Here is a 15234-nt window from a genome sequence, read left to right on the forward strand (position 1 = left end):
CTTGGAGAGGGACATCATGCTTGGGAGGGTGGAGGGACAGTGCAGGAGGGGAAGGCCCTCTATGAGGTGGATTGATTCAGTGACTGGGATAATCAGTATGGGAGTGTCAGAGACAGTGCAATTGGCACCAGACAGAGCGGAGTTTAGGGCTGTTGTACAGAGGGTCGCTATGAGTCACAAGTGATTCGATGGCACATAACATCAACAACAACATTCCATTCTTTTACTTTCAGGATTCCTGTATTGTTACATGCTTCTGTTTGAAATGTATTTTTGCTTGGTTTTTGTTGTTGTTTTCATATAATACATAAATCTTCTGCATACAATTCAAGCTACAACAGACAATGTTGAAATTTTCTCTAATCTTTAGATTGGTCACAACAACAAAGGTATGAGAAAATGTCTATTGCATGCACCTGTAACTTTGTTCCAATATTATCCCTATACACACACACACACACACACACACACACACACACACACACGCACACACACACCTGCCCTCAGGTTGCTTTCTGCTCATTCCTTTATCCATTCTCTTAGGAACAGTCTGCTGGTCACAAATTATCTTGTTGTTGTTGTTATGTGCCGTTGAACTGCTTGTGATTCTCAGCAACCCAAAGTACAGAAGCTATGAACCCTGTTTTATCTTGAACCAACATCACCATCTCTGACACACCTACCACCATGACCCCAGTTACTAAGTCCATCCATCTCATCAAGACTCTTCCTTTCTTGGGCTGTCCTTCCACCTTTCCAAGCATGATGTTCCTCTCTAAAGACTGATCCTTGTAACATGCCCAAAGTATGACAGATGAAGCTTCAGAATCCTTGGCTCCAAGGAGCAACCTGTTTTCACCCTCTCCAGGAAGAATCTGGTTGTTCTCCCAGCAGTCCATTCAATACTCCTCTCCAGCACCACAGCTCAAAGACATCAATTTTGATCATGTTGCAAGGATGGACAGTGCAAGAGATGAACACCCTGAATGAAATGGATTGACTCAGTGACTGGGGTAACAAGGCAATAATTCTATTTAATTTTTAATGTTAAAGATGTGAGTCAGTACACAGGGTTTTTTTTTTATTTTCTCAGATGCCCCAAAACCATCATTGAAGTAGACTGTAATTTTGTTGGTTTGTTTTGTGGTTTTTTCCCTCAGATTTGTTTGGGTTTGGATTGAAGCTTTAAGTGGCTTTGCAGAGAATATAAATTCAAACTCTGATTTCATATGCAGACAATCTCATGATTATGATTTCCAAGAGTAAAGTTTGTTTTTAATCCGTAGACAAGGGCAATTAGAACTTGTTCCACATAGTCGTAACACTTTTAAACTGGACCTTCACTGAAGGATTAAACTCTGAGAGACTTAAGTTCAAGGGGTATAATTCAACTTCACATTCTTACAGGGACAAAAATTTTCCCTAATTAATTTTCAGTTTCATTTACATTGTCTGAAATCACTTCTAAAACTTTTTTCTACCCAAACACGTGTTCATGTATTTATTTTAAGGAACGCTTCTTGAATTCATACATATTTTTGATGGAAGGATCTATGAATACCTAAGTTTCAATATGGTCATTCATGGGTGTAATTTTTTTTCCTAACCCATCATTATCTTGTGAGAATAAATTAAATTGAATTAATTCTCAACTCATTGCCATCATAGTAAAAAAGATGACCCTCTGGAGATATTTTGCAGGCTACACACCACGCAGGAGGAGATCGCCCATCTTTCTCCCGTGAAACTGCTGGTGGAGTCAAGCTTCCAGAGCAGTGCTGCCTTAAGATTTACAGCACAATTCCTCGTGGACCACACCTAATGATCATTAAATATAAGGTTGATTTTATATTATCATAATCATATGATACACCTCTATACCAGATGCAGTAATAATTTCTTTTTTTATCATCCTATTTTGAGTTAAAGAATAGACAGGTTTTGCAGAATAATATATTTATAAAATAAAAAAGTAATTTAAACATTGTTTAAAGCAACTTACTAACCCAGTGTCAGAACTGATTCATGGCCAATCCTCCAGAGTTTTCAGAAGCTGTAAATGATATGGGAGGAGATTATCCACCTTTCTCCCAAGAAACGACTGATAGATTTCAACTGCCTGTCTCTGAATTCACATTGCAACTCTTTACCCACGAGGCCAGCAGAACTTCCCGTTAAAAGCATAATTATTATTAAATCCCATCCCACACTACTATTTCTCCCACACAATTTTAAAAGCTTTAACTTCATTGGTATACGACTTTCTTTTTCAAATACTAAAGTCAAAAGATCAAGATAGTGGTAAAACTTTAGAATGTGATGCCAATTAAAATAAAGACTAACTTAAGTGTAAGTTAAATACTACCTCTTAAACATCATTTAAATTTGTCACATTGTTTTCATATTTTGTAAGTTTTAATACTTATCATGTTGAGTGTAAGAAGCATAAGTTTTATGGATGCACTAATTTTGTAGAAATTTTGTATTAAATATTATTTCAGTTCAAAAGAAATAAGACTGTTTTTTCAAGATATAGATGAGTCCGTTTTCCCAGTCATTTATTTATAGTTTCAAAAGCAAATTCTATGAAAACAACAAAAAAATAATACATCTGGAAATATCTCAAACATAATGTTTGTTGTTGTTAAGTGCTGTCAAGTCACTTTCGGCTCACAGCGAACATTGGTACAACAGCTCTGAATGCTGCCTATCTTGTGCCAAACTTCATCATCTCCAACATACCCACACCCACTAGCCCAGTCACTGAGTAAATCCATCTCATCTAGGGTCCTCCTCTCTTGTGCTGTCCCTCCACTTCGAATTGCATAATTACTAAATAATGTACACATTTTAAAAAAGTAAAAGTAATGATGTTTCACTATTTGAGAGCTTTGAAGAATATGTTTTACAATTATGAATTGGTGTAGATTAGACAGTGGACCTTAGAGCACTATAAATACTACCTTAGAGTGAAGCCATATATTTAGCTGTTAAGTGTTGTTGTATCATATTAACATATATATATAAAGTTGTTGTTACGTGCCATCTGGTCAGATCTGACCCATAGCTAATCCTCCAGTGGCCTTTCAGAGGCTGTATACTACATGGGAGGAGTTCGCTCATCTACCCCTGCACCCCCAGAAGAGTTCATAGATTCAAATTGCATGCCTTTCAGTTGGCACCAAAACAAAATCTGTAACATTGAGATATATCTATTTTTGTGATGTGTCATTGAACTGTTCACTTTTAGAGGAAATTTTAGATTTCAATTTAATATACTGAGATAAGGAGTCATAAATCATAGGCCCACGTTTGCTACTTGTAACTGTAAAGTATACTACATTTATATGGTTAAGTACATTATTCTATTTGATTTCTGAGTTCAGCTAATGAGATAACAAAATCTATTACTATTTAAATCTCAAGTTTTGACAGTTTGCAGTAAGAGTACACATTGTTAGAAATACCAAACTCATAACAGAAATTATGATAGACTATATATCAACTTGATAACAGTGAATCTGAATTTGATATAATTTCTTTGTTCAGTTACAAATACTTTGAAAAACAAAAGATACATGTGAATGTCTTTAACATGGTTGACATTATCTCCAAAGAGAGTCCAAAAAGTGTTAGGAAATCCTACATTGCTTCCTCAGTTTCTGCATAGCCAATATTACCTCCTTATTCCTTAAAGTGTAGATCAAGGGGTTTAAGAGAGGAGTGAAAACAGTATAGAATATTGAGAGAACCTTATTCAGTAGTAAGTTGCTGAATGGTAAAGCATAAATGAAGATACAAGGTCCAAAGAAGAGGGTCACCACAGTGACATGAGCAGTGAGGGTGGCCAGGGCCTTGGCCACGCCTGCTGATGATTGTCGTCTCACAGTAACCAGAATGACCATGTAGGAGATAAGCAGGAGCACAAAGGAGCTCATAGCCATTATATCACTGTCTGATACCATTAGGATCTCAAGGATGTAAGTATCAGTGCACGCAAGTTTAATAACCAAGGGAAGGTCACAAAAAAAGTTCTCCACTGTATTTGGACCACAGTAGGGAAGGTTTACTATGAAGACCAACTGACTTATTGAGTGTAGGATGCCAATGAGCCAAGAGCCCACCACAAGACCTGTGCACTTGTGTATACTCATGATGGTTGCGTAGTGCAGAGGTCGACATATGGCTACATACCTGTCATATGCCATGGCCACAAGAAGCATCATTTCACCACCAGCAAAGACATGCATAACAAATATCTGGGCCATGCAGCCCTCAAAGGAGATGGTCTTGTGGTCTGTGAAAAAGTCAAAGATCATTTTGGGTGTGGCGAAGGTAGACAGGCAGACATCAAGGAAGGAGAGGTTGCTGAGCAGAAAATACATGGGTGTGTGTAGTGCAGATTCCGAGATGACTGTAAACACAATGAGGACGTTTCCCAGCACAATGGATAAATAGAGAAGTGTGAAGAATACAAAGAAGAAAAGTTGTAGCTCTGGAGGACCTGAGAAACCGTGCAACACAAATTCAGTCACTCTTGAGATATTTTCTTGACCCATGATTTTAAATGTCTGAGATCAGATCAGAAAAATTTTCTGTAAAATGAAATGGAAATAACATTGTAACACTGTGGGACAAAGTGAATAAAACCAGACTTAGCATCACATATCATTCTATATCCTCATGTACTTTAAATTCTTAGGTTGTTTCTGCTGATGGGAGGAAGATGAGAAATGTTACTTATGATTTACAGCTTCTAAAAATCCATTGAAGGACCACATGTGAGTCAGTTCCAACTCGAAGGTCCAAAACAACACAATAATCTTTGCCTGAGGAGTTCTAGCTATCTTTTCTTCTGTCTAGACTCTTGTGGGTTCAAACTAGAGACAATACTATTAGCAGTCAATCACTTAACTATTGTACCATTATCTCCTTCACCCATATAAGCAGGTAATTATGCACTGCCTGAAATAATTTCTTTGGTAGAGACTATATTTGATTGACTTTCAAATCTGCACCTCAACAGCATGATAACTACCTTCTAAAAATAAATTTTTTACACCTCAGTTCTACCGCTTCAATACTTTATAAATAAGACAATGAAGTTCTGAGTTACCTGATGAATTTCAAATTATAGCTCTTGTAATTCCTAATAAAGTTATTTTGAGCAAGTTCATTAAAATATCTGAGCTTCAGTCTTTTCATATGTAAATTGGATGAATAATGATATACGCATGTAGGATTGCTTTAAGAATGTAAATGTTCTTAATTAAAAGTTTAAATATTTAAAATAATGCCTGCCCACAACATAACTTTTTCCTTTTATGATAATAATATTTGTACTAATGTGCATGTTGTTGTTATTAGGTGCCCTCAAGTTGAATATGGTTCATACGACTCTCTGAACAGCTGATCTGAACCTCACCCTATTTGTGCCACCTTCACACTTCTTGACACACTAGAGCCCATTGCAGCAGTCACCATGTCAATTCATCTGGTTGGGGGTTATCCTGTCCTTTATGGTTGATAGTCTTCCTCTCCTTTGCTGACCCTCCATCATTCTAAGTATCGTGTCCCTCTCCAAGGAATAGCCCCTTCTAGCAACATGCCTGAAATAGTAAACAAGGTATCAAAGTATTCACTCATTCAACTTAAAAGAAGAATTTACTTCATGCATTTAATTATATTAATTTACACTCAACTATGTTAATATTTGAGATAATATTTGGAAGCAGAAGTGACATCCACTTCCTAAATAACTTGCCTCCAGAAACTCTATGAACTTTGATAAATGTTGATAGTTGTAGAGGGGTTTCAGGCCTTTTTTGTTCATAGGGTTGCTATGAGTCATGCTCTACTTGAAAGCAATCAAGATCAATAACAACATTTTCATTTATATAATATTTAATTTTTTTTATTATTATTGGTGGTGGTGTATGCCACTTTATCAAAACTGACTCATAGCTTACCTTCCAGGAGTTTCCAGAGGCCATAAACTACACCAGAGAAGAATGCCCATCCTTCACCCTCAGAGTAGCTGGTAGATTTGAACCAAGTGCTTTCGGGATTGCAGTGCAGCTTCTAACTACTAAACTACCAGAGTTCCACTATAAAGTCTTAATTTAAACTATAGTGTTATGATGGCTATTCTTAACTCAATGAGTATACATTGAGTGAATTTAATATATGATGTTGATGTATATATAAAGTACAACAAAGCATATTTGACCAACCTATCTTTTTATGATTTACATAATTAAATTTTATGGTTTTGAAGTTATGGTATATTTTGTCTCATTTCTTAAAATATCTTTATCCTATATTATGTTTAATAATATTTGTTGATATGAGTATATTTTTTGTTTCATGCCAGTTAAGAAATAAGTGGGGGGTTGGGACTCAGTAAGATTATCTCTGTGTACTTTGGAGAAATCTATAGATAAAAAGGACTTCTGCAGAGTGTTACCATTGTTTGGTCTGATGAATCAGAACAATTCTGCCTGAATATATTTTTCAGTTTTAACTTAGTGTAAAAATTAATTTAATTAATATAATTATGAAAATATTAACAAGATACAATAATAAAGATAACTGGATATGACCTTACCATTAGAAATGTGGTCTCCAAATTATTTCACTGAACACCTTTAATGGTAAAAGGATAAAGATCAGGTGTATTTTTTTACCTGTGAGTTATTTTCATAACAATAAAATGATATACTATATATAGTATACAGTATAATTGAAATTTATTAAGAATGTTCAAACATTCCAAGAGAACTACTATTTTTCTTATATTGAAGCAATTCATCTATTATGATATAAATACTAAGTATTTATACGTGTGGTTGTTGCTGCCACCTTCATATAAACCTATATAAACATACAAATGTATATATGTGTGTAATTGTTGTTTACCATCCAGTAGGAACTGACCCATAGCTGACCTTCTAGAAGAGGGAAGAGATTACCCAGCCTTCTCCCGCAGAGCAGCCGGTGGATTCATACCTTGTACCTTTGGGACTGCAGCTCAGGTTCTTACAACTAGGCCACCACACACTCACATATACCTCCAACTTTTGATTCTATTGATCAAGAAATGAAAGTAACTCATTTTGTGCAGAAAACTATCAAGAAAAATTGGTTTGAGAACAAGTTAAGTCATTTTGTTTGTTGTTGTTTGGTGCCATCAAGTCGTAGACAACTCATAGTGACCCTATGAATGAATGGCCTGAGCACTATTTGTACATAGAGTTTCTGGAGGCAAGCCATTTCGGAAGTGGATGCCGCTCCTCCTTCCAGGCTTGTTTTAGTCGGGAAGCTCCAGCCAACACTGTCCACCATGGGTACCCATTACCACAATTGGCACATCACTGTCACAGGCTTCAGCATCACAGCAACCACGAGTTACCTCTGTACAACAATGCACACACCAGTGCTATACTACCTAGGAGAATGTTTGACAGGAAAATAATTTGAACCTTGCCGGAGGGATGCAAGCCCGAGGGCTCTTTGGGCTTAAGGCTGCCTCCTGGCTCAAACCCTGGCCCAGCCTGGCTTGCCTCACTCCCGGGGACAGAGCAAACCTGCACGCCAAACACATGCCTGGAAAAGCTCTCGACTCCAAAAGCTTGCCAAGATTCCTGCACTCACACCACCATGCTCCTTCTGGCAAAGAGCAGTTCCAGAGACCCTGGGAGGAGCCCAAAACAAGTCATTTCATGTATCACTTTTATTTCTGGAAGAAAAAAAAATAGTAATTGCCATGATTTCCTTACTGTTTGACCAGTAGCCAAAAGGTTGACAACTTAAATACATCCAGAAACTACTCAGAGGGCAGACTGGACTATCTGCTTCCAAACGCTCACAACCTAGAAACCTTATGGCACAGTTCTACTCTCCCCAGGTGGAGTCATCCATAATAGTAAATATTTCAACTTCATCAGCAAAAAATATTTTTCCATATTGCTCCAAATAGTCAAATTGCTAAAGTCTTTCTTAAGTTCTTAATGTCTCTACCTCCCATTGTTTAGCAAGTCAGTTTTAGTCTTTATTTTACCCTGTTCTCTTTTAGGAATCCCAGATCACCATGTCCCTTTCTTTAGACAAATGCAATATCAGCAGTGAGAAAAAGTAAAATTACTTGACTTGTGGAATTTAATTCCCCAGAACTAAGGAAAAATTCTGTATTTAATGATATGAAACTGGTTTGCTGAAATCACCTCTTTAGAGATCTCTGTTCATACTTGCAAGAATATACATGCAATAGAAAATCTTTTACACATATATGCCAATGTTAATAGAAGTTATTTCAAGGCAAAAATTTTTTATTATTTATAAATTGCATTTCATGACCTATTTGCTTTTCTTCAATAAACATGTATTATCTTTTTTAATTAAGAAGCCATTTTGCTAATTATCCTCCTATTTTACTATAATAGTCATATGCAGTATTTGTGAGAATGAGTTTGTTCACTCAGCATGATACTCTCTAGCCTCTCCCATGTTGTACAATATTTTACGAATAACTAGTATGATGTGTGTAAAAGTCCAAAGATGGAAGGAAAGAGGGCAGGGGGACTGAGGGCGGAGAGGGGAGGAAATCACTGGGTCACAGAACTGATGGGCAGAGGGAGGACATTAAGGAATTAGGAAAGATCAAGTGATGACTTGAAAAAATAAAGTGATAGTGGGCATAGATTAATAGTGACTAATTTTATAAATCACAGTGTATGGAATGACTGTGAAACAATGCTAATGAAGGAATGTGTGAAACACAATGCACATAAATGAAACATAATGTATATGAATTTAGTATGCAACCCAATATTGAAAAAAAGAGAGAGAGAGAGAGAAGCTACCATTTGGAGCAGTGGCTAAGCTGCAAACTAAAAGGTTGGCCTTTGAACCACCATGACTTTATAGGACAAAAGACCTGAAGCCCTGCTTTCCTGAAGGGCACAGCATAGAAAACCCTATGGGACAGTTCTCTGTTGTGTTAACTTGAAAAATACCAAATGAAACTGTTTTGAATTGATAAGGTTCTATTTTTTAAATAATCTAAGAAAGCAAATTATCAAATTAAATATTATCTTAAATTAGAATATACAGAGATACCCACATAAACACACGCCAACATGTATTTTTCCTGTGTGTTCTATACCAACTCCTTTTACATGCAGCTTTTGTGAAGTGCTCCTTCAAGTCAAACCTCTGAACAACAGGTCTGAACCCTGTTCTATCTGGTGCCATTCTCACTCATTATTGCTGCACACACTTGAGCCCATTGCTGCAGTCAGTGTATCAATCTATCCAGTCGAAGATCTTTCTCTCTCAACGACCCTCTACCATTCCAAGTGTGATGTCTCTTCCCAAGGAATAATCTCACCTAGCGATATGCCCAAAGTATGTGAGTCTAAGTTTTATCATTTTGGCCAACAGAGAGCACGCTGGCTGCACTTTCTCCAAGACACCAATTTGTTCTTTTGTCAGCCCACGGAATATTCATACTTTTCTCCAACTCAAAGGCACTGATTCTTCTTCTACCATCTTAATCCATTGTCCAGCTCTCAGATGCATAGCAAGTCATTGAATATACAGTGGCTGGAATTAGGCCTACCTTTGTCTTCATACAGGCAGCCTTGCTTCTCAGTAATTTGGAGAGGTCCCTGAGAGTGGACTTGCTCAATGAAATCCATCTCCTGATCTCCTGATTGCTAGTAAGAAGGATACTGATTGTAAATACAAGGAAGATTAAATAATTGGCAATTTCACTCTTTTCTTCATATGTCATGACGTTGCTTATTGGACAAGTGGTGAAGAATTTTGTCTTCTTCATGTTGAGATGCAATCCATACTGAACACTCTAGTCTTGGATCTTCTGTTACATGTGCTTTAAGTCCTCCTCATTTTCAAAAAGTCAAATTGTATCATCGACATAACATAGGTTATTTATTAGTCTTCTCTAACCCTGATGCCACATTCTTTTTCAGAGTCCAGCTTCTTGAATAATTTTCTTAGCATGCAGCTTGAATAGGTATGAAAAAAGGTTACAGCCTTAATGCATACCTTTCTTGATTTTAAATCATGAAGTTTTCCCTTGATTTATTTGAGTAAGTTTCTTGGTCTAGGTATAGGTTTTATATAAGGCAATGAAGTATTCTAGGATTCCCAAGCTTTTCCTTGTTAGGTCATAGTTTATTATGATCCATACAGTCAAAAGCCTTTGCATAGTCAATAAAACACAAATAGGCATTCTTCTAGTATTATCTGCATTCAAGCAAGAACATCTGACATCAGTAATAATATTCCTGCTACCACAGCCTCTTCTAAAGCCAGCATGAGTTCTGGAAGTTTCTTCAATGTACTGTTCTAGTTGTTTTTGAATATTTATCAATAACATTTTACTTGCATGTGATATTAGTGATATTGTTCTTTAATTCCCACACTATAATGGATCATTTTTCTTATAAATGGGAACAAATATGCATCTCTTCCAGTTAGAAGGCCAAACTTTTCCCTCTCAATTTCCTAGTATAGACAGGTGAGCACATCCAGGACTGCATTTGTTAGTTGAAACATGTCAGTTGTTTCTGGGGCCTGAAGTTTTTGCTAGTGCCCTCGGTGCCACTTAAACTTCTTTCTACATCACCCTTGGCTCTTGTTTATATGGTATTTTCTGATAGTTTTCAATGTCAACCAATTCTTTTTGTTGAAATGACTCTGTATATTCCTTTACCTTCTTTTGATGCTTCCTGGATCACTCAAGATTTTAGCCATAGCATTTCTCAATATTGTAACTTGAGGCTTGAAATTGTTTTTCAGTTCTTTCTATTTAGAAACATCAGTCAACTTCTTTCCTTTCAATTATGTTATCCCCTTTTCATTCTATTTATATACATGCTACCACTAACAATTTGTATATGTGTGTATAAATATTGTATATACATACATATATATGTATATGTATATATATGTGTGTGTATATATATATATATTTTTTTTTCAATCCACATGCCAATAGAAAACTTTTCTCTTCTATCTCATTCATTGCTATGGAGACTTAACTGACTTAGCTGACCCTCCAGTGGGCTACAACTCACAGGGCAGGATATTGCCTATCTTTCTCCCAAGGAGTCTTTGGACTTTCCAAGGTATGTGGCCTTGGGTTAACCTCACAACTTTTTACTGAATATATGTTTTTTATATTTTTATTACATCAGCATTTGCTGTGACCCCTATTATATAACAGCAATTTTAACTTAAAACTTTATGTGTAGGTATAGTTATTTAAGATATTTCATGAGTATACATTTTAGAAATTTCTTATTATTTATCATAATAAAACTCATATCACCTGATCTATGTATAATAATATACATCCTGTATCTATTTCTTCCTTTATAAGACAATGTGTCACATATTTTATCTCATTTTCTATATCAAAATACATCTTATTGATGTTTAATGAACTTATCAATTTGGGTTGTTCATAACTAATTAACTTCTCCATAACTTACTGCTCCGTGTCTTTTGATTATTTTTCTAATAGGCTCCCATCTCTTATTATATACTTATAAAATGCTTTATTTATTAAGGTATTACCCTTTTCCTCCTATTTATTCAAAACACATTTAACTTTATTCTTCTCCTTTTAACTTTATTTGCATTGACTTTTCTATAAAACTATAGAAAATATTTTAATAAATTCAGATGCATAATTTTACAGAATGGTTTGTCTGTTTTCCAACTTTAAAAATTGTCCACCATTAATATATTTTATTATCTAGAAAAGTGTGGTGGGGGAAAAGCTTACAAATTAATCAATTCCTTTTTAAACAATTTTTAAAGCAATGGCAGCTGTGGAAAAAATATATGAATCCATATGAAATTGGGTCACAAAATTTCCAACTGTTTCATTTAGCTGATACTTCTACCTTGTAAATAGGCTAATCTTTCTTTCATGTCCCTTGTGCTTGTTCATATATTATTTATAATTTTAATCTCTATATGACTATATATTATGAAATAAAGATGCTGAAATTATAACCTTTAAGACAACTGGATTTCATTCGCAGCAGTACCAGGGAAAGAAACAACTGTTTTCTTACTATTGACGTCACAGTTAAACTATGCCTCACAACAGTCCTGCATAGGAAAGCTTACCAATAGCTTGCCAAGTTAATAAAAATATTCACAAATAAAATAAGTGATTATATTCATGCATGGATGAATACAATTCAGTTTGAGCAGGGAAAATAGTGATTGAAGACACTGAGGTTACATTATAATTCTGGCCTTGTGTAAAGAAAAAAGGAAAGAAAAATCCTGACTGCCTGGTGAGCAGTTCCAATGCGCCGTATTTCTCTAGGACAGAGTTAAGATGGCTCTTTGGGCCTCCTACATTGCAATCTTTGCATAAACAGACTGCCACATTTTTCTCCTACAGAGTGCCTGGTTCACTTTTCAATTAAATGCTGAGAACTTAACCACTGCCAGCAGAGCGGTTTCCTTGCAGATAGACAAGAGAAACTAAGTACAGAATATATACATCATCAGGGATTGACTGGACGTTTTGAATCTGAAAAAGTGAATTTTTAAAAGTCAGCATGAATTCTATCTATCATCCTGAAACCATGACTATGCTAGAAAATGTAACGGATGAAAGAAGGAGAAAAAAAGAAGGAAGGGCATCTTCAGGCTAATTCTATTTCTTTCATAATTGTATCAACTTACTGAGCAATTATAAAGTTCTTTAAGCAGTTAAAAAACTCTTATTTTATTAAACTTGATGTTAATCTGCATGTTTTTCCTATTTTATAGCTAAAAAATAACACAGAATTGAATATAAATATTAAAAATCAGAACTGAGTATTAATTAAAGCTGTTTACTTATGAATATATTTTAAATGGACAAGTTCGATTATTCAAAAAAGCCATTGTATGCCATGAATATGGTAGAAATTGTATATAAATTAAAAAACATCGTGTGTGTGTGTGTGTGTGTGTGTGTGTGTGTGTGTATGTGTATATATAGAATTTATATATGGAATTTCTGGATCATTTGGTACTAAAACAGACATGCTGATAAATTATAAAATCTGTGGCTATTAGGTGGTAGGAAGTCAATTATAATGCTTAGTAGATCTATGAACAGATCAGAACCTGGCCCTAGTGAAAATAAAACAGTTGTGCTGTTATTATCAGGTGCCATTGAGTGGACTACAATTTATAGTGACCCTATGAACACGGATAAATTATCATATCCTGGGCCATCGTTAAAATCTCTACCTTGTTCAAGCCTATTGTTCTAGTCATTGTGGGAACCAATCCATCTATGTCTTCCTTTCTTTTCTCAGGCTCTGCCATTCCAACTGTGTTATATATTTCCAAGGACTGGAATCTCCTGTCAATATACAGAAATAAATACTAATCTAAACCTTTACCATTCACTATTAAATATTGAATAATTATATAATGTTTAAAGTTAGTAATAATCTTATAGAACTTTCTATGTATCCTTCTGGCCTAAAATCATTGAAGATTTAAAAGGAACAAAATACTTAACAAATCATTTAAACAAAAAGCAAAATAGGAACTCTTCACAAGAGGTAAGCAGCGAGAAGGCAGATTCTCAAATTTACGCTGATAAAAGTAAAAGTCTAAAACTGAGTTTTATGCAAATACTTCTTTCTGAGAAGTAAATAGCGAGTGCTTCATTTAGTAAATTGCCCAGATAATGATGCTTGTGCATAAATGGCAGACTTTGAAAGTGTACAAACACAAATACATCTCAGTGGAGTTGGAACAGACTCATACCTGATCCTCCATTAGATTTCTGAGACGGCAAATTGCAAAGGAGGAGATTGCTCGTAAGTCACCTTGGAGTCACAGGTGGATCCAAATTGCCAGAAAGATGTTGCCATTGGTAAGCTGCAGCTCAGCTATCTATGAAGCACGAAAAAGAACAAACAAATCTGCCTTGGAATAAGTTCAAACTGGGTACTCCTAAGAGGCAAATGTAGTAAAACTTTGTCTCACGTACTTTGGGCATGTTGACAGGTGGAACAAATTCTGGAAAAAAACTAACCATGGCCTTAAATATGTCTGAGATTATGAAAATTGAATAGAATGGCAAGGTTCTGATTTGTTGATCACAAATTATACGTGAATCATAATTGATTTAATGGTATATTTCAACAGCAACAAAATAGTTCTATCTAGAGTTATGTACAAAATATATTATCTCTGATAATATTTATAACCCAAATGAAATACCATAATCATGAATATTAATTTCATAATAATAAATATTCGTACATCATAACTATATTCTAGAATGCTTACAATAACCCATCAATCCATCTAGTGTAGTTTTATTCTTATCAGTGGAGTTAATAATTGTTCTAGAATATGCCTAAAAATAGTGCATAGCTAGTATTTCACTGTATAAATTATATTCTAATTATTCTAACATATTATGATTGCCTTATTATATGCAAAGATGGGTATAATTAAAGAAATGTAAGCACACATATATGTAACAAAGAAATTTAAACTAAAACCCTAATAATTTACAATGAACCGTATTAATTTTCATGTAACTGTTGAATAAACTCAGAGAATGAGTACATTGATAGAACTCTTCTGCATAGTCTGCATGAAAGCAGCACACACTTTTGTGGGTACCTCAGTTACAAAATTAAAGGCAATAAAATCTATATTGAAAGAATTTATTAAACAAAAAATGACAGCAATATTAAAACTTACTTAAAACTTTGCAGAGTTTCCATATAAACTTACTAAGAATTTGTCTATTTTTTTCCAGAAGTTCCAATAGAATATACTGAGGTGATATCGTATTACAAATGTATTCTCTACTACTTGTAACATACTCACTCTGTAATTGCATGCTATATTTAAGAGAAGATGGAGATGAATTTTTTTTCCCTTTTTAACTAGGAAGGTTATTTTTCCCCCATGAGGTCTTTGCTAACAAGTTCTTTTATATCACAAATTAACAAGTATTGTTTCTATCTAGGGACTTAAATTTCAAAGAATCATGCTCCCATCCTACCTTAAGCCTTTTACAAATCACATAACATAAATTTTTTGTAAATATTTATTCAAAGACAATGTTTCTGAGTATTTAGAGACTTAGAATGGGTTACTTGTCAACAATAAATTGAACTGGAGGAGATTGTTGGCTTACATAGAGAAATAATAATGTTATGT

General features: G+C 34.9%; 1 protein-coding gene across 1 annotated transcript; it reads right to left on the reverse strand.

Annotated features, from left to right (window-relative positions):
- Positions 1-3632: 3632 nt before the first annotated feature.
- Positions 3633-4559, reverse strand: LOC102858712 (olfactory receptor 4K15-like). Its single transcript, XM_006883256.1, has one exon. The coding sequence runs from the start codon at positions 4557-4559 to the stop codon at positions 3633-3635; it is 927 nt and encodes a 308-aa protein (XP_006883318.1).
- Positions 4560-15234: the final 10675 nt, after the last annotated feature.

This window comes from Elephantulus edwardii, unplaced genomic scaffold, assembly GCF_000299155.1.
Source record: "Elephantulus edwardii isolate Elephantulus edwardi_28Jun2011 unplaced genomic scaffold, EleEdw1.0 scaffold00026, whole genome shotgun sequence".
NCBI lineage: Eukaryota > Metazoa > Chordata > Mammalia > Macroscelidea > Macroscelididae > Elephantulus > Elephantulus edwardii.